The sequence below is a fragment of the Toxorhynchites rutilus genome, chromosome 3 (genome assembly GCF_029784135.1).
Source record: "Toxorhynchites rutilus septentrionalis strain SRP chromosome 3, ASM2978413v1, whole genome shotgun sequence".
NCBI classification, from domain to species: Eukaryota; Metazoa; Arthropoda; class Insecta; order Diptera; family Culicidae; genus Toxorhynchites; species Toxorhynchites rutilus.
In genome coordinates, this window is record NC_073746.1 from 168,917,188 (window position 1) to 168,945,177 (window position 27,990).

Here is a 27,990-nt window from a genome sequence, read left to right on the forward strand (position 1 = left end):
TGGTGAATCTGGGACATTCGAATACGATGTGTTCCGGTGTTTCCTCCACATTTCTACACTCCGGACAAAGAGGCGATCTTGCGTGTCCGAACCGGTGCAGATACTGCCTGAAGCAGCCATGACCAGACAAAAACTGCGTTAGATGGAAATTTACTTCTCCGTGTTTCCTGTTCACCCAGTCCATTAGTGTCGGTATGAGCCTGTGCGTCCACCTGCCGTTTTGCGCCGCACTCCACTCTTGCTGCCACCTAGCCATCGAATCCGCCCTTATTAGCTTCCGGATTCCTCTGGTTCCCCTCCTCCTATAGCACTCGCTGTCCTCCGCCAAGATGATGTCTATGGGGACCAACCTGGCTATGACGTAGACCGCTTCTGTTGACACGGTTCTGTACGCACTCGCGACTCGCATCGCCATGAGCCGGTACGTACTATTCAGCCTCTTCGTGTTCCGCTGAGTTTCTAACGCCGCGATCCAGGCTGGACCACCGTAACGTAGTGTCGATGAGGAGACACTAGCCAAGAGGTGCCTCTTGCTGCTGCTTGGGCCAAAGTTGTTAGGCATGATTCGTGTCAGTGCATTGATTGCCTTTGTTGCTTTTTTACAAGCGTAGTCGACGTGACTGTTGAAGTTCAGTCGATCGTCGATCTGCACCCCCAGGTATTTTAGGTCTCGCTTCGAGGTTATCGAGTGCTCTCCAATTGTGATTTCTGCACGTTGCACCGCCCTGCGGTTGCTGACAATCAGCATTTCCGTCTTGTGGTGGGCTATCTGCAGTTTCACACTTTGCATCCACCTTACGATCATGTCTATCGACTCGGTCGCGAGCATTTCGACCCGTTCCAAAGATTCCCCTGTCGCGAGAATAGCGATGTCATCCGCGAAGCCAATGATCTCCACACCTCTGGGTAGATTCAGTTTTAGTACACCATCGTACATACTGTTCCAGAGCGATGGGCCCAGGATAGAGCCCTGCGGAACTCCCGCCGTAGTTTTAATCTGCGCCTGGCCCGTGTTTGTCTCGTACACCAGCACACGGTTCTCGAAGTAGCTTCTCAGTATTCTACACAGGTAGTCTGGGACTTTCATCGTGTGGAGCGCAGTCGCGATGGCCTCCCAGCTGGCACTATTGAACGCGTTCTTAACGTCGATCGTTATCACTGCGCAGTATCGATTTCCTCTGAGCTTTTGTTTGGATGCTCTGTTGGCTCTTTCGACCACTATGCGAATGGCATCTACCGTGGATCTCCCTTTCCGAAATCCGAATTGATTATCGGACAGTCCACGAACTCCCTCCGTGCATTCCGTCAGCCTATTAAGGATGATTCTCTCCAAAAGTTTCCCAAGAGTGTCCAACAGGCATATGGGTCTATACGATGCTGGACCACCCGGCGTCTTTCCTGGCTTGGGCAGTAGTACTAGCTGTTGTACCTTCCATCGATCCGGAAAGTAGCATTCGTCTAGACACTTCTGCATGGCTGTCCTGAACATATCAGGGAATGCTAGGACTGCCGCTTTCAAGGCTACGTTGGGGATTCCATCTGGGCCAGGCGCTTTCTTCGTTTTTAGGCGTTTGATAGCTGCAACTAGCTCATCGTTCGTCACATCTCTGCGTTCGTATCCTCATCCTCTCCATATGGCGTGGGTGGCCAGGTCGTTGGGTCGTGCTGCGGAAATAACCCTTCCACGATAATTTTTAATTTTTCGGGACACATTTCGGAAGGTGTCGTTGGGCCCCTGAGCTTCGCCATCACCATTCGGTAAGCATTGCCCCATGGATTGACGTCCACGTCCCGACATAACTCCCTGAAGCAATTAGATTTGCTCCGCTTAATCGCCCGTTTAAGAGTGGATCTAGCCTCTCTGAATTCCACTCTCCGCTCTTCTCTGGTGTCTATGCTTGGCCGTTGGAAACGTCTTCTGGCGCTAAGGCAGTTGGCCCGAAGCACGCCAAGTGCCTCGCTCCACCAATAGGCTGGAGGTCGCTTATACCTGGGTTCCCTTTTTCTTGGCATTGTTATATCACATGCTGTTGCTAGCGTTTCCGTCAGTTCATCCGCGTTCATGTTCAAGACGTCGCTTTCCACGCGTAATGCTTCGATGAAAAGGTCCTTGTCAAAGGTTTTTGTCTTCCACCTGCGCGGGTATGTCCTATTTATCTGTACTGCCACGGAGTTTCGTTGGCCAATGGTATAACGGATGGCTTGATGATCACTGTGGGTGTATCCTTCACATACCCTCCACCTCATTTTTGTCATTAACGACGGACTGCAGAAAGTCAAGTCGATGATGGACTCTCGACCCTCTCGGCGGAAGGTACTAGTGGTGCCCTCGTTGCACAGGGTAAAATCCAACTTGGCTAGAGCTTCTAGTAAACTAGTCCCTACCGCGTTGGTGCATCTGCTTCCCCACTCTACTGCCCAAGCATTGAAATCCCCTCCTATAACGACTGGTTTTCGTTCGGCGAGCTCCTCGGTGAGGACATCCAGCATATAGTGGAACTGGTCCATCGTCCATCTGGGAGGTGCGTAGCAACTGCAGATATAAATTCCGTTGATCTTTGTGATTACGAAACCTTCGCGAGATCTCGAGACTACCTCCTGAATGGGATATCGGCCCATGACCTGGATGGCGGTCATTCGCACTTTATCCGTCACCCAATTGCCGTTACCGGGGGGAACGCGATACGGCTCCGCGATAATTGCGACATCACATTTTGTTTCTGTTGTTGACTGCCACAACAGTTGCTGTGCGATGTCACAATGGTTGAGATTAATTTGGGTTATCTCCATCACTGTTTGCTTGCCCTCGCCTGTTTGTACACAGGGCAATTAAAGCCTCCCGTCATATGATCATTACTGTCCTCTTTTTCGCAGAGCATACACCTTGGTTTTCCCTTGCAGTCGCTGGCAAAGTGTCCCTCTATTCCGCATTTCCTGCACAGTTTGGATCTATCTGGCCCCAAGCAGCCTTTCGCCAGGTGGCCGAAGTTTAAACACTTGAAACATCGCTCCAGTTGCTTGGGAACAGGCGGAATGATTCTAAAACGACCCACAGCCCAGCAGACTTTTATACTCTCTAACTTCAGCCACTTGTTCGCTGCGTCCGTTGAGAGACGAATCATTGCGGTCTGCGTCCCGCGATACGCCTTTCGTAGTCGGATTTTCATCGGAACTTTGCCCAGGATGTTTTCCTCCTCCAACTTCTGACGTAGGTCTATCTCGGTGGTGAACAGACTGAGGTTCCTGCATTCTATCGATGCCACGGAGGATAAGGCCCTTACGTTCGCTCCATCGCCGAGAACCCTTTCTACAAGATCCTTGAATGCTGAGCTCCTGATTTCTGGGTCTCTCTTCAGCTCGAACAGCATTTCGCCGTTCTGGGTGCGCCTGGACTTCACCACGCTCTCCTCCAGTTTCTTGAGGCCAGGGTCCTCTCGCATTTTTTTAAAGAGATCAGCGTATGATACGTTGCCCTTCGCTTCGACGAGGAGTGCATCGCCTTTGTCTCTCGCCCGCCGAGGATTAGGCTTCTTGTCTTTTGGCCCCTGCCACTTTTCATTCTCTTTCTTATTTTTTTCCACTTTTATCGGTGCTGATCTGGTCATCGCTGTCACCCAGCTCTTCGCTGTCGCCCTGGGCGGCACTATCGTCTTGATCATCGTTGTCGTGATCGTCCTTGCGTTTTTTGAGCATTTCTTCTTCTGCTGGTGAATCCTTTTTTCTTTTTTCCGAACGGTTTCGACGAATCTTTGGCGTCACCTGTCCAGCTGCAGCTCTTTGCAACGCTTCTGCGAGTGCCTTCTCGGCGGTTTTCGTCCTTTCGACGAGTCCATCGTGCTCCTTTAAAGCTCGTCCCAAGAGAGATCTTATACCCGACATCCTGGTCTTGATCTCCTTATGCACGTTGGGTTTGTCCTGCACGAAGGTGTCAAGTTCTTTGACCCTCAACATGATCGTGCTCAGGATACTATCTCCAGTCAGCCCTCCTTCCTGGGTTAAACTACCGCTGGACTTTGGCAGGAACAGGGGATTGATCCCCCGACTTTGCTGGGTCTCAGGTATTCCTCCATTACTGCCGCTAGGGCCTGGTGTTTCGACTTGTTTGAGTATTGGCGATCGCAGAAGCTTTTTACTACGAATGAACGCGTTGGCTTGGTCACCTGTATCCATTATACTCTCTCTTCGTTCTTCGTTGGTTTTGTAGGTTGTCTCCATTTTGGTTGGGTCCCAACTTCGGGCCGCTATCTCCGCTCGTTGTACATAGTCGCCTTTTTGTGATCCCATGGTTATCTATGCAAGCAGTGAGGCCATGCAGGGGTTGACACGGTCCTTCATGGGGACCGTGTTCAGAGCCGGATCAGCGCAAGTCAGGAATGTGACATCTGATGCCTAGTACCTAGTGCCAAGGCCTAGACGAGCATCGAACGTACCCGAAGACTTGCCAAGTTGTTACCGGGACGGGGGTAATCGTACTATTAACCCACACGCCATTTCAGGTAGGTGTCACCCTTCCTTACTCAGGGAGCAGAATAGCACGACTGTCGGCTTTTAGCATCGCATGTTATCCGTTTTCGTGTCTTGTCCGTTTTCCATGTCATACCAGTATGTCGTAATCAGGATCTTACTGGCGTCGATTCTGATGTGCTCGGCACTCCTCTCGTTGCTCCTGTACACGGTATTTCCCCCGTGCATTCTCCATAGGCTTTACCGCGCCCTTACTCGCGTTGTCACCCGATTAGTCGCCTTCTACGACAGGGACAAGGACGTAGACGTACGTCTGTGGACAACCTTCAATAATAGTGTCAATAATTTGGTACAATAGTATTGTGCGTGTATGGGGCGCTTTAGTACTGGTATCATCGCAGCATGACATCCATACCTTGACTTACCTTGTACCGCATGTCAAACTGACAATCAGAAATTTGACCAATTTTCACCACATATTTCAATAAAAACGCTATTCATGCAGCGTCTGAACTATCAAACACAACACAAAAGTTTCTAATCAGAGTTATTCATTCAAGAGAAAGTCGATGAAAAGAATGTTTACCAAATGTTTTGATTCGGTTTGTTCATGCTACCCACCACTACTCGTCTATGGCGCTGCACACAGTTGAAATTGACAAGTTGTAGCGATGTACAGTTGCTCCCGTGGCCGAGTGGTAGCGTCCAATCTAACATGCCGGGGGTTCGGGTTCGATTCCCGTTCTGGTAGGGGGAATTTCTCGTTAAAGAAAGTTCCTCCGACTTTGCAGTGTGGTCACGCATATTCTAGAGCTTGCACTCAGAATGCATTCAAGGCGTATTATTTGGCATAGAAATCTCAACTAAATACTAATAAAAATGACGCAGGCAATACTACGTGGAGACGGCGAAGTTCCTCTTGGAACGTTAGTGCCATTCAAGAAGCCATGTACAACGGTAAAACAGGTCGGTACAGATACAACGATTGTACCGAGTTGCTTGTATGGTTCTAGGACTGTACGTGGTGACAGACATACAATTTTCGGAGTACAACGCTAGTACAGTTGTATGTCTGTCATAAGTACAGGTCTGTCCAATTAACTAGATGTCGAATTAGAGATAACTTATTGTATTGTGTATTTCGCTGGATTGTTTTGTTGATGTTATGTTTTTATTTGAATTTTGAGCACCCCTACCAGGGAAGGTTATCAAGAGTCGTGGAAGATTGTTATTGTTTATATTGAAGACAGCGAGCTTTTCGAGACTGCTGGACAAAATTGAAACTTGTTGATAATATCGGCTAGTTCGATCAGAGTTTCATAGGACATGAGTTCTTCTCCCAATTCTGAAGACGACAGGTGAGACATCATAATATAATATATTGTGGTTATTATTATTATTATAGCTTGTTTTTTACAATTTACAGAAAATCCGATTTCAATCCGCTACTGCTGGCAAGTGGAAAAAGAAAAAGTGCATTTCTGCCCTACAAACCGACCAATACCGTACTTACGAACTTGCAGCGTGGTAACACGGAAGCGAGTATTCCTAGTGAAATATGTCTAAATTTTCACGAGAAAACGGCCCAAGGCGAAATCACAGAAGCGCAGGTGCGCGCGGAAAAATCGGTTGATGCGCTTGACTCCAATGGATTTGTCCCGTTGCATTGGGCCTGCTTTTACGGACAGCTAGCGTCAGTGCAAATTTTGATCAAGTTAAAAAATATATTCATGTTCTAAATACATCGTGCTAAAATATTTGCCTATTCCAGCTGTGGAGCAAAGATAAACCGACAGGCAATCGATATGATTACTCCATTGCTTCTCGCAGCAGCGGGAGGGCATCACGAGATTGTTCGCCTGTTGCTTCAGAAAGGTGCTCTGGTGAATCATATGGATATCATGGGGAATACAGCGTTGATGTACGCTGCAGCTGGAAACCATCCTCACACGTGTAATGAGTTGCTCAACAGAGGTGCCAATTTCACCGATACCAATGAGGACGATGAGACGGCTTACAGTTTAGCTGTTAAGAATAATGCCAATCTAGCTCAGGCTGTGCTGGAAAATTACATTTCTGCTTTGTTGATGTCGTAACATATATTTTAACATAGTAACATAGTATTTTAACACATGTTTTTTCTGTTATATAAATAATCAAATTTAATCTAAACTATGTTGTAATTGTAGTAATGATGAATATATCTTTGTTTTGTTTTAATTTGTTAAGTGCTACTGAAAGTTCAAGATATTTCTGCTGTCTGGTTTCACCCACAGTGCCGATAAGTGAGAAGCTGGAGACCATGTTCTGAAATCATCTGAAATAACCAGCAAAGTTAAAAGTGGCGATTTATTTCTTAACATAGTCTCCTGTTAGCTCGATAAACTTGACCCAGCGATGTTCCTACTTCTTTAATCCATCTGAAAAATACGTTTTCTCGAGGTCTGCAAAGTAGGCCTCCATGGCGGCGATGACCTCCTCATTCGACTCGAATTTCCGCCCGGCGAGTGACTTTTTCAAGTATGGAAACAACAAAAAAAAGTCGCTCGGGGCCAAATCTGGAAAATCGGGTGGATGGGGCTGCAGTTCGTAGTGCAATTCGACCAATTTGGCCGTGGTGACGGCGGAATTTCCATTTTTTCCATTTTTCTAAAATCCGCGGTGTGGAGATCGTGGGTTTCGCGGACGACATCGTAACAATGGTAATCGGCGAGACACTCCAGGAAGTGGAAATGTTGGTGACGGAGGCAGTAGACACGATCGGTAGCTGGATGGACAGTGTAAAGCTCTAGATGGCACATCACAAAACCGAGGTGCTGTTACTGAACAATCGGAAAGCAGTGCAGCGGGCAGAAATCTCGGTTGGAGGACATACCATCGCTTCGAGGCTTCGAGGTTCAGTGAAATGCCTCGGAGTTATGATCGACGATCAGCAAAACTTCAACCAGCACGTCGACTATGCATGCAGGAAGGCGGCAAAGGATCATGCCAAATAGCTTTGGTCCAAGCAGCAGGTACGGTGGCCCTGCCTGGTTGGCGGCTCTGGAAACCCACCGAAATCGGAGGAAGCTGAACAGCACATTCCGACTCATGGCCATGCGAGTCGTAAGCGCGTACAGGACCATTTCGACAGAAGCTGTGTGTGTAATCGCCGGTATGATTCCCATCTGCATCACTCTAGCGGAAGATAGCGAGTGCTACAAACGCAGGGTAATCAGTGGTATCCGGAAAACGATGAGAGCGGAGTCGATGGACAAATGGCAGCAGGAATGGGATACGGCAGAGAAGGGCAGATGGACGCATAGGCTGATACCGTTACTGTCGACCTGGTTGAACAGAAAGCATGTTACCGTTGTGGGAAGTTTGCCCTATGACTCCTCCAAGATCGCACATAGATGACACTGATAACAATTATAACAGTTAGGGAGACAGAGAGGAGGTTACACAGAAACACATACAGACATATATTATCGACAGGGTGGACTGGGAGGCTGGATGTTGGAAGGGGGCAATGATGAGGCTGGGAAAAACACTAGGAAGTTTGCCTAGTTCTTTTCCACTGCGACCGCCAAACCAAAAGGACCTGAAAAAAAAGTGAAATAATTTATTATCGAGTTCAGTGAAAGTATAAAAATTGAAGTTAAAGCTGAAATTGGATGAAAGTAAAAAGAAAAGAAGCAGAAAGAAAAGACGACAGTTGAAGGAAACTGGAAAGTAACAGGTAGAAGTTTGATAGAGAAAATTGAAGAAAATGTGCTTAAACGCATACTAATTGCTAACAGGATCAGGACCCATTGTACTAGGCTTAAGCCTTGAACGCCATTGTGAATATTCGCAACAAGCCAGCAACGCGCGATCCAGCTCCCAGCCCACCAGAATCATCGACCAGGGAAACGACGAAAACCAGAGGACCAGCGAAGCCGGCCGGCCGACGAACACACACTACACACAATTACAGATTGTAAGTCAGATTATTTAAAATATATTATAAAAACGGAAAGTTGGTGTTTTGTGTGCTTCCTGAAATGTCCATGTGAGCCGACCTTGGGATCTTCGAATCCCACGCTCGAGCTAGCCAGGAAAAGAGGTGTTGGAACCCGCCTCAGACAGTCTCCGTGGCTAGACCATGGACTAGAGGTTTTGTCGAGGTCCTTCTGACCGAGAGTGAGCAGTAATAAGCACGATGAGGTAAATTTTTACTTGACGCAGTTCTTATCTGGACGTGGCTGCTTCAGGCAATATCTACATCGGTTCGGGCACGCAGTGTCTCCCCTCTTTTCGGACTGTGGAGATATGGGGGAAACACCGAAGCACGTCATTTTTGTCTGTCCCAGGTTCACCACAAGGCGCGAGGGGCTGCCTGCATTTCACGTCGGGAATATTGTAAAGGAGATGTGTCGCGACGAGAGGATCTGGAATGCCGTGAACAAATCATGTTGGAGCTGCAGCGAAAGTGGGCTGACCAACGCGCTGACAACGCCTGACTATGAAAGGTGAACAACGGCGACGGCTGTTGCAACGGATGGTACCCCACGAGAGTAGCTGTGGCGGGGTGCGCGTTATGTTGGAGAGCACTGCCTAATCGGCGCTCCGATGGGAAGAGAAATCCTGCGAGGGTGGTTGTGACGGGGCGCGCGTCAAGTTAGAGGGCGCTTCCTAATTGGTTCACGTCTTGACGGATAAACGAATGCTGCAAAATTGGAATAGACTGGAAAAGAAAGAAACAGGGAAACATAGGTGAGGTGCATGAGCACAGCGGCCCCACCGAAGTAGTCGCCTAGATGTGGTCCCGGGGGAATGAGGCTACGAATAGATGGCTTGGTTTTAGTGAGTGAGAGCCCCACTCAACGTCTCCCAGACTCCCAGATAAGGCTGGTAGAGCGTTCCTCACGTCTTAAAAAAAATTGTTGAGGCTGCCATCCTCAAGGATGCAATGCGGTAATGGAGTTTTGAGGCAGGCGCTGTTGGACTACACGTGAGTCTGTTATCCACTCCCGTCCGGCTCTGCCAGCCGTAGGACTCTGGTGGGTATTGTACAGTGCCATTACACAGCTTTTCCACTCGATTGAAAGGGAATATTTGCCGAGTCAGACATGCAATATACAAACAGATACTAAATTGGAAGAGAGAGAGAGAGAGAGAGAGAGAGAGAGAGAGAAGAGAGAGAGAAAAGGGAGAGTCAAACCATGTTATGTAGAACCAACAGGATACGCACCACACCACATTATTGAACAGTACGAAAAATGCGCAGTTCAATATTCATCTAAAATATGACGTGGAAGTATGTCGAATAAAAGCCCATACAAAAGTACAATTAATTTCAGCAATCAAATCATAAGTTTTGACGTAGGACTACGTCTTCCGGTGAGGTTGTCGAATCAGAAAACAAATCACATTTTGATGAAATAATGATAACGTTAATAACTATTTCTGTTGCGAACGGATAGTTTGATAATTTACTTACCAATCAAATAGAAAATTCTCTAAGATTTGTTTGATATGCTGTACATAACAATTCCATATTCTGTAAATGGTTTAAATTGATGAAAATTGGAAGAATTACCATTTCACCATATATTTTTTCTTTGCATTTGTGTGCTTACCTACTCGTATAGTCAATAACGAGCAATTTGTGCATCGGCAGGGTACCACTAACAATTGAATGCAAATGCAGCGTTAGTTCTACGGAAAATGTTCATAGAGACCGTTTTTAGTTTTTTTTTGTTTTATATTAGATTGGGGAAAAAGTAATCCATTATATTCTCGATAGCTGTCTGTAGTGATCGATATCTCGCGTAATATCGATTATACAATTCCAAGTTTAGACTTGTTGTAAGATGACATTACAAACTACGAAAGCTTCTTTTGCTGTGTTTGTTCCATTCAGTTGTGAGTTACAGGGTGTTAGCAATGGAAGTCAACAAAGAGAAAATTCGTTACTATTTATACTTTTTCATACTTTTGCAAGCCAGACCGCTGAAATTGTAATTAATGTTCATGGTTTCGATACTGTAACCAAAAATATGCATTGCCCTGAGTGATAAGAAATTGGAATCAAGAGAAGACTGTGAAAATCGATTACTAGAGTTTTTCGTCAAATAGCACTAAGACTACTTTGAGAGAGGCACCTTTAGAATGGCAACAAATTTTACAACAAAACGGTGTATATTTGATCCAAATCGGACAATCCTAAGCATATGAAACAAAGTTTTGAATTTCACCCAACATAATGGACTTCTTTTCCCCAACCTAATATTATGATCTATTCTCGATTTCAAATACAAAAGAAGAATGGAACTTATGTGATTGTCCTACCAGCCTGTTTGTATACAAAAGACTACCCCATGGCGAAGCAATTAGTCATTTTCTAACCGTGAAGTAGTTAACACCTAACCTAACGTAACATATAACATCAGCAACTGAAGTAGAAGCAAAGGAGCAATATCGAGTAGCATCATCAAACGAGTTTCAATTTGTCTATCAAAATCAGTTCAAAACAATATCGTGTGTGTTTCAGCTTTGCTCATTTACAATTCATCAATCACTCAGGTAACGTCCAAGCGGCAGCGACAACGAGAATTTCCAAGTCTAGAGGCGAATGAATTCAGAAAGTTCAAAGCCTCTATAGTTCAAAAATTCGTCACCATCTGTTTTGCTCCTCTTACAGCGCTTTTCATTCCATCGTTCACTGAGCAGAAGGTGTTAATTTATCGGTTCTTCTCAGAACTATTTTTTTCCAAAAGATCGTCTGCTCCGATTCTATCGATCCAACACACATAGTGGCGCAATTTTGTTCAAGGGAAGTACCGCGTCTGTATTTTTCTTATTCACACGCACACATTGTTGGTTTAATGTGTCGCCAAATTGAAGTAGTGAAAAAATGTAGAAAAAAGTGTTGTAATCGTAACCAATGAATATTGCGATCATTGCGATGAATAATAATAAAATGACGTAAGGAAACGAGTTGCGACATATGACCAGTTTGTGTATTTTTTCTCACGAGGGCAGGAATTAATCATCAATAAACCATCTTCAACTGCCTCTACAGAATTAGAGTTATTGATGAAATTTCGATGTCCTCTTCAATGATATTCGAAGTGATAAACGAACGAATTGAATAAAATAATTCCGTAGTTCTACGGAAATAACAGGTTGTGTCTTGTAATGTTCAGTGTAATGTCATTTTTTGAGATGTTAACGCGAAACTGCATACTTATGTGGAGGTAAACTGGTAAACCATGAAATTTTTCAGATAAAGCTCTTCCAGACTACCGAACGATAAAGTTAGATCCCACGGAAGAACTGGATTCTACGGCTAATACTAAAGGAAAACATTCTGAAACATAAATATACGTTTATACAATAGAAATACTGATCCTTTCGGAACAAATTTGTTAGACTCTTTATTTAACGGTGATATACAATAGGTACTATTTGTGGGCAAATTATTCTAAATTTTTTCTATGCACATGTAAAAATAAACATATCATCAACGGCAAATCTTAGTATTCAAACTTTCTTAGAATCATATACCAGTCACTCTTTTTCTTCTTCCTGCAAGCGTAGAATATCCGCTTTGTTCATGAAATAATAACTCGGCTGGCGACCTTTCAAATCTTTGAATACTCGTTTCGCGCCGTTTTTAATGAGAATACGACTAATAGCCTCCACATTGCTGATTCCCATTGCGTAATGTAGAGCAGTTCGTTCCAACTGAAATGACAAACGGTTGATTGAACTTTCTCGTTACTTTCGAAATATGCTCACATTATCGCCAATTTTGAGTGTGGATTTGAAGTTAAAAGCCAAATGCTCTACCATTTCCTCATTTTCCATCAGCACGGCAACGTGCAGTGAGCAGCGTCCTGAAAACAAACGGTTTAAAATCATTAGGTTGCGTTTAATCACGATGGTGGTTTCGTACCATAATAATTTTTCGCTCGCACCAGCTTCGACCCTTCCGATTGGCCTGTAATCTCCAGAACCTTTTCCATATTTTTCTCTCGAATTGCGGAGAGCAGATTTTCACGATTTTCCTGAACGAGACGGAAAACTTTTATATTTTAGGATAAAATCATATGAGAATCCCTACCTCAAATTCTCGTGCTCCCTCCAGGAAACGAACGAGATCCCAATGGCCTCTGGCCGATGCTATCTGTACAATTGTTGTTCCGTCGGAACCAACGGTATCAACTATGTGGTCATACCCATCCATCAGCATGTTCGACAAGGTGTTCAGATCACCTCTAGCGGCCAACCCGAGTACGTAACGGTCGATCTCTTTAGCGTTATCAGGCTGAGTGGCTTGTAGTGAAACATCCCTAGCCGTTCGATAGAGTTCATCGCGGTAAGTTATGCTGGTTCCTATCAAAAATATATTGGAATCAGAGAACAAGAGGGCAGAAGAATATTTACCTGATTCCTCAATTAGCTGTATGAGAGCACCTCTTCCGTGAGATCTCGCACAAGCAAAATGTAACATGCTCTGGCCATGTTCATCCTAAAAGTTCGTTTCTTAGCATAATTAATGTAATGAGTGAGTGAAGTGCTGACGGACTCACCCTATTATCGCTGGATGCCGCGTTCTGTGCACTATCAGGCGATGGAGAATCCTGCTCATCTCTGTCCGCAGGCGGTTCGGCCATACCGTTCGTTGTGATTGCTTGTGTGGCTTCAGCCGTGTTAACGGAGCTTTCCAGTTCCTTTTCCGCGTCTTCCTCCACAGCGACTTCAATGCTATTATTGTTGGTGTCGTTTTTTGTTGCCTCGACGGTTTGGCTACTAGCACTGGTTTTTATGCGGTTTTGGTTGGCAAAGTTATAAAGATACGTTGCTAGATAGGTGATTGGATCCGCTGGGCGTTTATTAGCCACTTCGGTTAGACCTTTGATCAGTGGATCACCAAGAGCTGGAATCGAATGAATAACGCAAGTTTCATTATGTGAATGAAATGTTCAAATTCGACACGACATTAATACTCACATGTTGCCAGATATCTACCTTCCTCCGTCCGGAACAAAGGGATTTCAACTTGTGAATCATTCAGCTCTGAAAGTGATGAATACATAAAAAAGGTAGACCATGCTTAAGTAATGAATCTGAATATGTTTTAATTCGATAAGAGCTATGGAATGGTCTCAAGTTCCATTGGATTGCATGCGGCAGAATTGATCAAAAGACAGCGCAACAGAATAACAGAACTGTTATCGGACTAAAAGTATGGATACATCACAAGCTGTTGGAAAGATTCCATTTGTTTTTTTTTATTTGATAGGATATACGGTGATCAAATATTGGAATGCTTTGAAAGTTAGAATAAAAATGTAGTAAAAGATGTCCTAAAAAGAAATCCATTATTTTTATATAAAGTTGGAGGCTTCATTTAACACTAGCTGACCCGGCAAACTTCCTCCCCGCCAAAATTTATTTTTCGTTATCACATCCACGTTTTCTTGCCAAGCGCACGTTCATCGGTCTTATTACATGGAATAAATGTTTGATACAGAAAATATGATAGAATAAAGATAGCACTAAATCAGCCAATTCCTTTCTCGAGTTTTGCTCTTATCGCTCTCTAAAACCTCCATTTGCAAATTGTGGTTCAATTTGCTTGATTAGTTCTCAAGTTATGCAAAACCCCTCCCCCTCCCTCTTAAACCTCCACATGCCAAATTTGGCTCCATTTGCTTAATTAGTTTTCGAGTTATGCAGAAAGTCGTGTTTCATTTGTATGTCAAATTTGGTTTCGGTTGCTTGATTAATTCTCGGGTAATGTAGAAATTTGGGTTTCAATTTATGGCAGCATCCACTCCTCTTGTTATTTTGGACCCAGGACAACCCCCTCCCCCTTATCCCTTGTAACAATAAGTAACGCAAGACAACTCAACACTCCCCCCTTAAGTTACGTAATACTTAAATAATCTGTGCAAAAAGTCAAGGTCATTTTAAAAATATTTCAGAATATTTTAGCTTTTATTGAGTAATGAAAATATTAACGTAAAAAATTACGGAAAAGACTTCGAAAGAACATTCGACAAGTTCATAGAATTTCAAACAAACAGATGTGGAAAATTAATGCTCACATAGTGCTTCCAAACCATCTGGCGCATAGTTGAGAGGAACATGAGCTGGTATAAATTGATGTTGATTTATACAAATGTAACTACTGGTTCAATGCAGCATTTCCCATCGCCACATTTCACTACTTGCAAAAGGTACTGGTGACAAACCAATTGGCTTAATATCCTACTAATCCCGCTTCATCGTTTTTGGGAGTTTGCGAATGCGATCACTTGGTGTTTCATCAGTTAACGATACCCCTGCATACTCAAAATGTTCCGTTTCCAGTTCCGGGTTCCTTGTTTTGAGTTTTCCATTCAAGCGAGGTCGGTCATGATCATGTGGAAGTATTGAACCATCTAACTCCCATCCGACGTTCAACTCGGTAGAAAGCACTGCGTCCTGGAGCATTTGTAGCAACGAGCATCGATTCAACGATGCATCGAGTTCTCGCCTGGTCCTCCATCCACATTGAATACGAATTATGAACTGGCTTGATTATTCCTTGATGACGAATAATCTCGAATTCAGGCAACTCGCATATCCTTCCAAAATCGAGCTCATGAGACAATGCGTTCGAAGAATAGTGCCTTCCTGAACGAACTGCAACCTACATTGGTTCACTGTATTCAACTGCTTTAACATGACCAAGGTGAATTAGCATCCTGCGATAAAAAACGGAATTGGCTTATGTTTAGTAGCCATGACAAAATCAAGATCTGGTAGATTAATACGATATTCAAGATGCATTAATCGGTACCTCTTTACTGGCTGCTGTTAAGGCAGTATTCTAGTCTAGAAATTTGAAAAAAATCAATTTTGTTTTTCTTCATATTTGTGTGGTTTAGGCATTCAAGAATATACCCTAGAAAGGACTTATCGTGAATCCTATTATAAACCGAGTTAGAGCCATTTTAGTGATGCGGTATCTAACCTGGTACGACCAAACTATCAAACCGGCGTACACGATATCTCAAGTTCTACTGAACCGATTCATGTCGAATTTATATGGATACAATCGGTAGGCAACCTCTAAAAATGATATTTTTTAAATTTAACTATTTTAAAAAAAAACGGGAAACGTAAGAAAAAACATTTGAAACTGAGGTTCATGCGATAGCGGTACCTTCACTGATTAAGAATATGTTCGATTTTTTGGTAGCAGATAACCAGAAAGGCTTGAATGCCATGACACAACTTTTTTTTAACCCTCTCACTTCATTAGCTCTTAACTATTCTCGTTATGGATATTATTTCTCCGTTCAATTTTTTGACGTAGAGCTACGTCTTTCTTTAAGGGTGCCAAATCAGAAATCAGGCCACGTTTTTATGAAATGAAGTTAACGTTAATAACTATTTTTGCCGCGAACGGATTTTAGCAATTTACATACTAAACGAATCGGAAATTCCCTAAGATTTGTTTAATATGCTATATATTCGAATCCCCTGGTTTGTAAATAGTTAAAACTTATGAAAACTTTAAGCATTTCCATTTTCCCATACATTTGTTCTGTCCATTTGTGTGCTTTCCCGAACAGAGCTGTCAATAACGAGCAACGAAGGGGAAATCGTAGGATTTAAAGTCTCCGTGAACAAAGGAAAAGAAGAAGAATGTAGGGGAACACTTGCCTAGAGTATAGAGAGTGAATCTCGCTGATGCAAACTTTTATTCGGCATCGGACTGTTGAGCAATCCAGATCACTTTACTTTCGCTGCGCTTCGATCTAAGCACACCACCAGTGGTAATCCAACTTGGATATCGTCGTGTGGTTTTTTCAGTTCGTTTTACGTGTTATTCGTATCGTGTGTTTTTCTTTCCGCGTCATAAATTAGACGTTTCGCGTAATGTGTGATGAGCAAGAAGAAGAGGAAGGTAGGCTCGGGCCCTGCAAAAAACGAATGCATTGCCAGGGGCAACAAAATTTCGAGGCAAGCATCATCTAATGATGCACGCTATGTTGGTGCAGTGAAAAGCGCTTGCACTAAACCGAGCCTTTGCGATTGTGACACCGCATCGAACAACAGCGAAGTAGGCGACTTCGGCGCGTCGGTCGAAAATGTAAACGCCGTTACCCAGGCTGCAACCAAAATCAAGCTCCCCCCGCTGGTGGTGAAGGCGGCCGCTCTTGACAAACTCATCAGCGAACTCGCATCGATGGGTGTTACAGCGGAGTACAAGCTGTGGCATAATACAGTCTTTTTCCAAGCAGGGCTTCGTTGCTGCCTTTGGCATTGCATTAATGCATTAAACTGACGTTATGGCAAAGCAGGCGTTAAGGTTGTGCGCCAAAAAATTATTTGGGGAATACCAGGCATCTTGAATGTCATACTGGAATGTTAGGCGTCGTGCACAAATTACGTAACGCGATAAGGGGGAGGGGGGTTGAGGTTGCGTTACTTTCTGTGTATTAGAGATAGGAAATTGCGTTACGTAGGGGGGAGGGGGTCAAAAATCCGGATTTTTAGCGTTACGTAATTTGTGCACGACGCCTTATAAGTTATTCGGGTTCGCGTGCCAGTCGCAAAACTGCCTTCCACTAGGATTACATTTGCGCCAATCTTGATCATAATGAAGCAATGATACTGTTTTCGAGATTGTTGATATTAACAATAAAAGTTTATTTTGCTCGTTTAGTCACCAAGAACAAAGTAAATGTCGTTCTGAAATTTTGTATGTGATTAGGTTTCGCCTGCCAGTAGCAAAACTTCCTCCACTAAGGGTGACAGCTGTGCTTATCTCGAGCATGAGAAAGTAATGCAACTTTTTTCGAGGCCAGTAATATTAACAGAAGCGTTTCTTTTGAGAATAGCGCAAAATAATGAGAAGTGTTTATATTCCTAGTAGTTTCAAGCCACCAAATGTATGGCTCTGTATGCATGCTATGGCGAACGCTTATTTGGCGCTTGGTTTACGTTATACGAACGATGCCTTGAGGTGCGATTCCACTGAGGCAATACTAAATAACATGTAGCATGATATTTGATACTTGCAAGTGTTGTCATTGTTGTTGTTTACATGCGGTGCCAAATATTGATGTAGTTATGAGATGTGGGATAATGGTGCTGGTGCAACATGTATATAATCGAATGTAGCCGAGTCTATGTCAATTGCGGAAAGAGGTAAATTTTCAATGCATTGACATGAAATAAATTGCGACATAAGATCAGCTAGTGTATTGTTCTGCGAGGGCAAGAATGAATCATCAATCAATTATCGACAACTGATTCTACAATGAAAAAAACATTTCAGAGATTATGACTATGCAGTTGTTTCTAAAATTTCACAGCATTACAGAATAATATCCGAAGGTATAAACGAGCGACTTATATAAAATAACAGCGTAGTTCTACGTCAACAATGCGGTCGTATCTTGGACACAACCTCCTATAATTTTTTTTATTGTTAAAAGATAGATGAACAAATAATGATATAATAGATAGTCAAAATATTCTTTGTTTTATTTTTACGGAGCTCGAAAAAACGTCCGAAATTCGTGTCTGAACACTAGAATACCCCCTTAAGCCCATTACAACACGTGCTTTATCATTTTGACTCAGAAAACACAACTCATTCGGTCCCAGAATCGAAGCTAGCTGCTGAACCATATAGGATCGCGTTAGTTTATTTTGGAATAAAAATTGAATTTGTTACGCAACGAAAAAGTAACTTGAAGTTGGATTTCACGTATGGGCAACCTAGAACGTAGTCGTGGGCAACATTTACATAAAATAATATTTGAAAATTTAATGGCAATGACCCTGCAAAATGAAAACAAATCGCTGAAAAAATTATACAATAAATAAATAAATAAATAAATAAGTTTTTTTTAATAAGAAACACTGTCACAGCTCGAATGGGGGACTCTTTCTTACTGATCGTACTCACTAGGCAGAGCAGATCTGATTACCAATTGTTTAGCTTGATGCGTCATGACTTAAGAGGTACGCGCTTCCGAAAAGTGAGAATGGCTGGACGAAAAGACTCCGAAAATGGCATTGTTTTATCGAGATTATATCCCCCAAATTCCTCAAAGATACAACAAAACTGTGGAAAGTGATGGAAAATAAATTCATTGATATAATTTGTACTATTTTTTTCAACAAATGCCTTTTTTGCCTTTTTGTGCGGAAACTAAGTTAAGATCTTATCAATTTCGTTATGTCTCACTCATGGAAATTCTCGACTAAATATAGGCAACTCAATATTTACAAGTTTCTCTTTAGTCGATTTGTCTCGCCCTAAGCAGGAACACGTGGTGATCACTTGATGCTAGGTTCGTACTATAAGAACCTCCCAAAAACGCTCCTGGAGTATCTGGCGAGTCGATATCGATTTGTGTGGCCTGGAATTGCCCTGATGGAACCTAATTTCTCTTTTGTTTGCCGAAGTAAGCGTCTTCGGATACTCGAATTGTTGACAGTACCGGTCCGAGTTTACAGTTTGGTCGTTAGGAAGCGGCCCTAGTATATGGTTCCCTGACAATCCCATCAAACACACAGCAAAACCTTCCTGATTATGGCTTCCTGGCATTTCAACAACGACCGTATTCGCTTCGCGCTGTCATGTTATGAGTGACGTTCGTTTCATCACCAGTTACCATTCGCTTCAGTAATTGGTAGATTTTGATGCAATTCAGCAGCGAGTTCCGTGGGTTTATTGACTTTTGGCCGATGTGGTGCATCTTTGACATCAGAATTATTGCGCGTGATTGGTTATTACACTATCAGAACCATCAACACTATACAAATTTCCAACCTCCTGACATGTGTTTTCGCCTTAATTGAAGTAAAACTGTATATTATGGAATTGAACAATCACAGAACTGTCTGAGAGCTGTGCGCAACCCGATCACACTTATTCAACGCAAAATACAGTTTACCAACGCCTTTGATAATGGATCTCTTTTTACTACACCTCATGAAATAAGTTAATCACAGAATTGTTAGGAAGCATACATCTCAAACACTGATGCTATTCTGCCGATAGAAACATGTAGCACAGGGTTTACTTTTATTTGGCGACATATAAAATTGGCTCAAAATCACACTGAGAACATCGAGGAAATATATTAACAGAAAATGCAAAAGCAACATTACTAACCCGCTCTTGATCCATGCGAAATCTTTCCAACACTTTGTACTGTCATGTGCACTACGGTCTTTCAGTATTTTCTTGCAATTAATGATTAAGCAGAGGTGATAAGTATTATTCATTATTTGGCAATGTACTCCAGGTATATTGGATGCAAAAATGATACACACTATCGTTTAATCCTTAGCGAATGTTTATTCTAGATGTTCGAGACTTGCGTCTCACGTGTGACAAATGTGGATGAACAATAAACAGCGACGGATGATTTCTGAAGATCTACTGAGTTGGGGCTGCCTCCACCAAACTACTCTTTTTCTTACGAAATATTTTCAGTAGTGTCGCTGCAATGTGCAATGAATTGGACATCGAGAGTTCCTTCTCCAGGGCAACGATATTCGTGATGGCACCGGTAAAGTCCTGGAAAATTTGCCATTCGTACTGCCCGAGACTGCGTATATTGCTCATCCGCACCGTTTGCTGGTCTTCGTCGGAAAGCAAATTCAGTCCTCTGACAGCGCATAGGTGCCGCAGGTTTTCCCTTTCCTTACACAAATGGGGCAGATCTAGTGAGAGGGTCATTTTTAAACCCGTACCAAGAAGCGAAGGTCGGGACACGAGGTAGCCTAGCAGGTAGCTGTGGTGGAACTGTATTTTATCCTCTAGAAATGTCATGGCGCGTCCAACTTTGGTATAGGCCGATCCTATGTCCGCCGGATTCTCCAAGCTCGTGCAGCATATCACTCTGAGGTGATCTTGCGCGTTTATCCATGCTGTAAAATCCTGATTATGGCTCACGTAAACCCCTCTTCCGTAGGGCCAATACCGACCGTTGAGAGCGATTGATTCTGCTGTTTGTAGTGGATCATTGCGATCTAGCATGGGAATCAGTAAGCCGCTGGTGGCCAAAACAGTTCGTATCTCTGACGGATTCTCTAGAATCTCGTCCATTGTGTAGTATGTTCCCAGTTCATTCTCACCGATTGCCCGGGTAAAGTTGATTGATAAAATGCTAGATGTTAAAATTCGTTCAACTTTCTCAAGCTGCGCAATACTCAGATTCAACGGATATTCGAATGAATCCAAGTTCCGGGAGCATTCGATTGTGACTGCAGTAATAAATTTTCCCGATGTGTCCAGATTCAAGTGAACGTCTTTATAGTTTTCTTGGAGCACGTGGCCATTAGCTGCACTGGAAACTTCAGGTGAATCAACTAAGGAGTATCTTGGGAAGAATTGCATTTGGGGATGTTGAATGAAATCTTGCTGCAAATCCATGCAGTGCATATCTTTTATCAGCGGTACGAGGAACTCTTGGAACACAACAAACACGTCGTAATCGGGAATGACCACGCCCACATTTAGGTCTTCGTCTATTCTTTTCTCTTGGGTGGCTTTCTTCATCGCTGGCCAGATAACATCAAAAAGGTTGTGATCCAGCTTCGTTTGGCGTTTCTTAATTTTATCGAAAACACTTCGTTTCAGAAACCTCGCCAAATAGGACGTAATATGGATACGAAGCGATGACGCACTACCGGGGACACTATTCGAGTGTAGCTTCACCGATTTCATCACATCATCGACCGGTTCGTGTATAATTTTGAAACAACGCTCCAAGGTTGTTAATGTGTCAACATCGTCCAATTCACGCCGCGCACTATGCAGATCGGGCACCTCAGGTACTGGCGGGACGAATCCATATCCCAGAGGGATTGAGCGTGTGGCGAAAATGGAAACAAACATGATAACCATGAGTTGGTGCTGGGACTCATGAACTTGAAGAATTCATCGCTAAACATTTTTTTTTGCAAAAATCAAAATGTCAAAAAGCAAAACATTATCCATACTGCGATAGTGTGCCAAATGATTGAACATACAAGTAGAAAATCTGGATTAAATGTAGCTCTGCTGGTATTCCCTCATAGCTCTGGGCAATATAAACTAATCTTACATACCTTGATCATTTAACATTTCATCGGCAAGCTCCTCTTCGGCGCCATAATCCTGCAGCAGCTGGCGATGAGAAAGCAAATCCTTGGCCTTGTCGTGATTCAGATAAAAATCAGCCGGATGGTTCAACTATTGAAACACGAATCACGATCCATAGAAGTTGCACAACGAGAAAACACACACCTCAATTTTCATTCTGTTCTCTTCAAATCATATATTATTAAAACAGTGCAGCACACTATAGCATGTCATCCGACTATTCGGATCGATAACAGTTGCACTTCGATCATGAATAGTTTAATATCGGTTACGTGCGCCAAAAGGGCCACGCGGATCGCCGAACAAGTCCTCGAATGAAAGCTGCTACTCTACTTACGTTATCTTCGACCTTTGGATTCGCGCCCAGATGGGTTAGAAGATTGTAGAAGTGACCGTTGTCCTTCAGCGTGGCCGCGTAATGCAGCGGAGTGCGTCCATCATTATCGGTTGCATTGGTGGTTTCCGGGAAACGGCCAGCAAGATACCGAACAATACCTGAGAAATAACAGGGGTTTATATTCACTACCGGATATACAACATATATGGGAATACTGTTCAAGTCTTTGATTTCCTGGCCCATCGCGAACCAGTGACGTCCGTTCACGAACAAGCGCTAACTGTTATAAAAGTATGTCTCGTAGGTCAAGATGCAACCAGGTCTCCACTACGAGTGTGGGAATATTAGTTGTATATATTTTCATATACCCATGCAGTTATGACAAGAATATGAAAGCCGTTATTTACTCTTCCTCTGTTTCGCTTTCGTCCTTGTTTAATGAACGATTGTATTGATTGATTGTATATGTCCTTCACTCGAATGAAATGGACAGCGTTTTTGTTTGCCTATCCGCCTTTGGATTTTTGTCGTTAATAGTTAGTATGGATGCTTCTTCAATTTTGTACATAGCACTATGAATTTTAATGAATAGCATCGTGATAAGAGTTAAGTGAAAAGTCTGTCAGCAACTTCAAACAGTACAGCACGATTACCATCATATGAAAGGAGCCATGTTATTTTATGTTTGAGTGAGAGTAATATTGAACATGCGTTCCTTTCTACATACCATATATAATAAATTAGAACGGGGTGAAGTTAGTATTAATAGCTTTTCTGTGATGTCACAATTGAAATCTAAACAAATGAAATGGGATCATTTTAGGCTTGAATCAAATTCGGTGGAGGATAAGAGCCCCCTCACACTTAAATTTGTTTAAATGTTTTAAAATGTATTGGGTTGTTCGAAAAGTTTTTGCCATTACTGATGATGACCAAATCGAAACCTTAATCAAGAATAATATATTAGGTTGCGTAAAAAGAAATCCATTATTTTTTCGTGAAATTCAAAGCTTTATTTAAGATGTTTCGGATTGCCCGGTTTGGAGCAAATATGCACCATTTTGTTGTAAAATTTGTTGCCGTTGCCGTCCTTATTAGCGAAAAACGTTAGTAGTCGATTTTCACAATCTTCTCTCAATCTCTATTTCTAATCATTTAGGAAGTTTTGCAATGTGAGAAAAAGGTGATAATCGCTTGTGTGCCAGGTCCGAACTATATGGTGGATGCATCAAAACGAAGTTTCCACTTCCTTCATATGGAGCACGCTGCATGCTCATAAACATCCAATCACTAAAGGAACATCGTAAATGTGCAATGCTTTCTTTTGTTAATGATCTAATTTCGCAGCGAGTACTATCAGTTGAATTACTATAAAAATTAAATTTCGATGTGCCTGGGCGTCAACTAAGAACACGCAATTTGTTTCTAACCAAAACATCCAGAACAAATTACGCAGACAACGTTGACCGCATACCACTCCCTTTTGCCGCAGTGGCATGAGACCAAATCCGGCCAAAACAACACGGAACCCGTGTGCTGCTGCAGGAACGGCAGGAGTCGTTTTTGGAGGCACTTTTTGACGTAAACTTCCTGCTTGATGGTGCCGGTTGTTACAAAAACGCTTCTCTTCTCTCCATCCCCTGATAAACCAGATATTTCTTTGCCAATGCACAATGATCCAGGAGATAAATTTAAGTGAAAATGAGCATTTAGAGCTCGACAGTTATTCTCTAGACAAAAACTGTTTTCGACAAAGTTGTTACATATGATAGAGCACTCATTTTCATGTTATCAGAAATAGGGTGACCAAAATTGTCGATGAAATAAAAAATATAACTTTCTTATCTTCATAGATATGGATAAACATAGTTCGACAATGTTGTAGTTCCAGTTATTTGAGACGTCTTTGTAGAACAAAGGTTTTTTTCTATCTCTTGAAATAACCGATATAGCACCTTTTTTCTAAGTTACGCTAACTTTTATATTTGAAATTCTACGTCAAAACTGTCTTCGTACGACTTTTAGAGCTTATCAAGACCAACATTTTGCGATGCAGAACTTGTCAATATCTTAACCCTACTCAAAGTTATTGATGGTTTTTCACCCAAAACTCATGATTTTAATTTTAATTTACTTAAACACGAAAAATAACATAGTTTTGAAAATTACACATCATGTAGAGTGAACTATGCTCTTTCAAACGCCGTCTATAAACTTTGTTTATGTTTGCCCCGGAAAGGATGGGAAGCAATTGAAGAAAGTGTATTTTTTGGGAAGAAACATCAATAGCTTTGAGTGAAGTTGAGATACTGACAAGTTCTGTTATCGGTTATCTCAAGAGATAGGAGAAAACTTTATTCTACAAAGACGTCTTAAATAATTAAGACTACAACATTGTTCAACTATGTTTACCTCTATCTATAAAGATAAGAAAGTTATATTTTTTTATTTCATCGACAATTTTGGTCACCCTATTTCTGATAACATGAAAATGAGCACTCTATTATATGTAACAACTTTTTCGAAGACAGTTTTTGTCTAAAGAATAAATGTCGAGCTCTAAATGCTAATTTCCACTTAAATGCATCTCCTGGACCATTGGACAATGTCGACAATTTAATGTTTTTAAATATCTCTGACATCTTGCCCCTTCCCGTCGCATAGAATAGAATTTCGAAACTCCTGCCATTTTCGCCACGTCTCCGGATGACAATTTCGGGTTCTTTTTGGAAAAAGTTACCAAATTAGTTTCAAAATCAGCTGCCTTCACTTTTCTGCCACTTTAGGGTTTCTTGTCGATGATCAGATTTTCCAAAAATCGTTCAGGACACACCGTAAATTTGAAATAATTCAACATACAGCCACCTCACTAGCGGATAGTCCTGGGGTGTCATGGCGAGCGAGCAGGCGATGGCACAATTTAGTAAAATGCAATGAACTATGCAATGAACTTTTCCTGCTCAACCTTCGAAAATAGATTCAAGTTATTTTGTAAAGAGACAATATTTAAGAATCTCCACTTGAAAAAGTTCAGTTGCATTTGAAACTGAATGGGTTTGTCTGAAGGCTTTAGTTTGTAGTCAATGTCTACGATCGTCTACGGAGGGGGACCAGCATCGTGCTTTTTTAATTGAAAAAAGAAGCCCAAAATGGCCGCTTTTCTAATTAATGCGTTACAATCCTCCCAAGCGCTCAGTTATGTACAGAGAATGTTGTTATGTTGTTTATTGGCCCAAAAAATGGCCTGTGCAAAGTTTTAGCTCAATCAGACAAGATTTAGGGGCGCCTCAAAGCGCTCAAAGTTTTTATTTTTTGATCCTCGGAAACCTTCCATGGTCGATTTTTGGCCAACAATATTTTTCGAGATGACACCATCTCGACGTTTTACGCATTTCTAAATTTCATGTGATCACCTGATATCGATCTCAGAACTCTATTACTGATTGAAACATTACCTTGAATTACTTTACGTAAACATAAGTTATTTTTTTCGATGAAACATACACATTATACATATAATTCAAAACTATGACCAAATCACCCCACAGACAAATCACAATCACCCCACATAAAATCAAATCACAATCACCCCAAATCACCATACATCAAATTTTAATGTCCAAAAATCATCTCTTTTATTTTAATATATATTTGATAGTTTGAAGCTTGATATAATGATTAAACATTATTAATTGAGAGAAAACAAGTGTAGCTCAGTGTACAATGTGACTTTTTTTTGTTTAGGCCGTATTGGTTTGGAAATATTTGGCGATTTGCTTAGGCGGTCCAAATTGCCCCCACTTAGCCTACTGTACGTTTCTGAAACGGGAAGCATTTTCTAATATTTTACGAATATGATTATCGTAACATAAAATTGGTTACATCTCGAGAACGGTAAGTTTTAGGATAAAAGTTTTATATGAGTATTCATATGGTTTGTCCACTTTTTTGAATGCTCTAATTAAGCACACCTTTGTCAACTCAGGTATTCGAATGTTTTTGAACAAATAAATAAAATTGCATTTTTCATGATTTACAGCAATTTTATAGTATATTTCTACAGATTCACATGTTTCAAAGGATTATAAAATACACCTTCCATTGGTGTCAATGCGCCCCTCATTTGAGCTCACTTTTAATCAATCACCAGATGATTATTTGGCACGTATTCACGCCGTTTCTGGATTATAACACTTACAAATATTGTAAACATCATGGTTGCACACCATTTGTATCAGATTTACATAGCTAAACCATTTATTTAACGCATTTCGATGTCCTCAATTCTGATCATGAGTTGTCCAATTCACTAATGTTGTTCGATTTGCATTTACTAGTTAAGTAAAACACGCTAAATCGGACAAACCAAGATCATTTACCCTACCTCAGAAATTCGGTGAAGAGTGTATCTAAAGCCTAGTTTATACGGTGCGAGTAAGCATACGAGTCGGCCTAGACAGTTACTGCAGTCAAAAACATCATTTAGCGTTCGAATCAGGGATGCCAAATGTAAAGAAATGTCTCCATTTTGAAGATATAAAAAAATATGCGAAGCTATGAACAGGCTTGCGAATTACTGGAAAAACAAATAAAACCCTCATAGTTTCCAAATGAAATTGTTGTTATGTTGTTTTGCACGCTAGTGTGGCACGCTTTCTGTTTTAGATAGTTTTCTAGAAAATCTATAATGAAAAATCATTATCCGACAAAATGTTCATTCAAATTTCACTCACCAATTGCAATAAAAGTATTGTTTCAAGAAACAGAACACATATTCGATTTGAAAAAGTCCATTTTCATTCATTATTTTAATTTTTGACGCGTACTTATTCCACCTGTAAATCTACTGTCATTTTCATTTCACAAATTGGTACACGAAGCTGCTGTCGAGGCGAAATTAATAAAATTCATCACATACTTTCGGAATTATCTTAGCTATGGATGCTTTCGAGATTCTGAAAAATATCGACAGTAATCTGAACGATATTCCAGAAGAAAGGCGCATCAATGTAATTTCTAATTTTACTCTTATCCTTTTTTCATTCTACGTTTTTCGGGTAGTAGGGTAACACGGGGTGATTTGGTCATATGTGGTGATTTGGACCACCCCTTTATCTCAAAAAGTTCGGCTCAACTTGGATTTTTAAAATGCCATTTTCTTTTATCACTGAACCGTATGTAACTAACGTAAAAAAACTTTGGTAAAATTCAACAGGTGGAAGGAAACGGTAGCATGAACACAACAAGCACTTTGATTGTCAAAAAATGTGAGTTTTTCGATCGTGGTTTTAAGGTTTTTCCCGCTGATTAAACAAACTTTTCGTGTATTGTGCAGTAAAGTTCTGTTCGCCTACAAAAAAGGAACAATTTGATGCAGCGAAACTGTAAGTTTGATAACAATAAATGAAATAAATTGCATTTTAATTTTTGCATGTTGTGTGGAGTGACATGGACACGTTTCTGTGGGGTGAATTGGTCCTACAGGATTGAGGCTTTTCTTTGGTCTAATTGATTCCAGATGTCACGGAATTACAAAACGAGGATGGACAGACAGCGTTGGAAGAAGGAGGAGCTTGAAATAGCAACGCAGGCCATCATGATCAGATTTTCTTTGACCAAGCATCAAAAGCGTTTGAAATGCAACAGTGAAAAGATTCATGCAGAATTCGAGATGGTGTCAATCCAGTTTTTCTGGTCTGGAATCTGGCCAAGACACCTGGTATCGATCCCAAAATACTGTTACTGATTGTAACATTATCCCAAAGTTCTTTACATAAACATAAGTATGTTTTTTCGATGAAACAAACACTGGACCAAATCACCCCGCATCAAATTTTAATGTCCGAAAATCATCTCTTTTATTTCATGACATATTTGGTAGTTTGAAGCTTGATATAATGATTAAACATTATTGATTGAGAGAAAACAAGTGTAGCTCAGTATACAATGTGACACTTTTTATTTAGACCGTATTGGTTTGGAAATATTAGGCGATTTGCTTAGGTGGTCCAAATTCCCCCCTTTTCCCCTACCTACAGTTCGAAGAAATTCA

General features: G+C 41.7%; 2 protein-coding genes across 8 annotated transcripts in view; one reads left to right on the forward strand and one right to left on the reverse strand.

Annotated features, from left to right (window-relative positions):
* Positions 1 to 5,683: 5,683 nt before the first annotated feature.
* LOC129779333 (DNA-binding protein RFXANK) lies at positions 5,684 to 6,684 on the forward strand. Its single transcript, XM_055786753.1, has 3 exons — positions 5,684 to 5,822; positions 5,891 to 6,178; positions 6,236 to 6,684. The coding sequence occupies exons 1-3, from the start codon at positions 5,791 to 5,793 to the stop codon at positions 6,558 to 6,560; spliced, it is 645 nt and encodes a 214-aa protein (XP_055642728.1). The 5' UTR covers positions 5,684 to 5,790; the 3' UTR covers positions 6,561 to 6,684.
* A 5,182-nt stretch (positions 6,685 to 11,866) lies between these two features.
* LOC129779322 (arginine kinase-like) overlaps positions 11,867 to 27,990 on the reverse strand; it is an 80,365-nt gene continuing 64,241 nt past the window's right edge. For 5 of the 7 annotated variants that reach the window (XM_055786732.1, XM_055786729.1, XM_055786731.1 and 2 more), the window contains 3 exons: positions 21,939 to 22,096; positions 21,568 to 21,691; positions 19,666 to 21,294 (listed from right to left, as the gene is read on the reverse strand). In XM_055786732.1, coding sequence (XP_055642707.1) covers positions 19,892 to 21,294; positions 21,568 to 21,691; positions 21,939 to 22,096 — 1,685 coding nt within the window. In that variant the 3' untranslated portion in view covers positions 19,666 to 19,891. Of the gene's footprint in view, positions 12,178 to 12,231; positions 12,330 to 12,388; positions 12,501 to 12,556; positions 12,829 to 12,879; positions 12,965 to 13,025; positions 13,373 to 13,446; positions 13,513 to 19,665; positions 21,295 to 21,567; positions 21,692 to 21,938; positions 22,097 to 22,153; positions 22,266 to 27,990 lie in introns of those variants that run through there. The other 2 variants (XM_055786736.1, XM_055786737.1) reach the window with 2 other exon arrangements.

Excerpts from the sequence above, each read along its gene's own strand:
- LOC129779333 (XM_055786753.1), top strand. The coding sequence starts at position 5,791 with ATGAGTTCTTCTCCCAATTCTGAAGACGACAG. Across the intron at positions 5,823-5,890 it reads CCCAATTCTGAAGACGACAG|AAAATCCGATTTCAATCCGC; the intron begins GTGAGACATCAT and ends TACAATTTACAG. Across the intron at positions 6,179-6,235 it reads TCAGTGCAAATTTTGATCAA|CTGTGGAGCAAAGATAAACC; the intron begins GTTAAAAAATAT and ends TGCCTATTCCAG.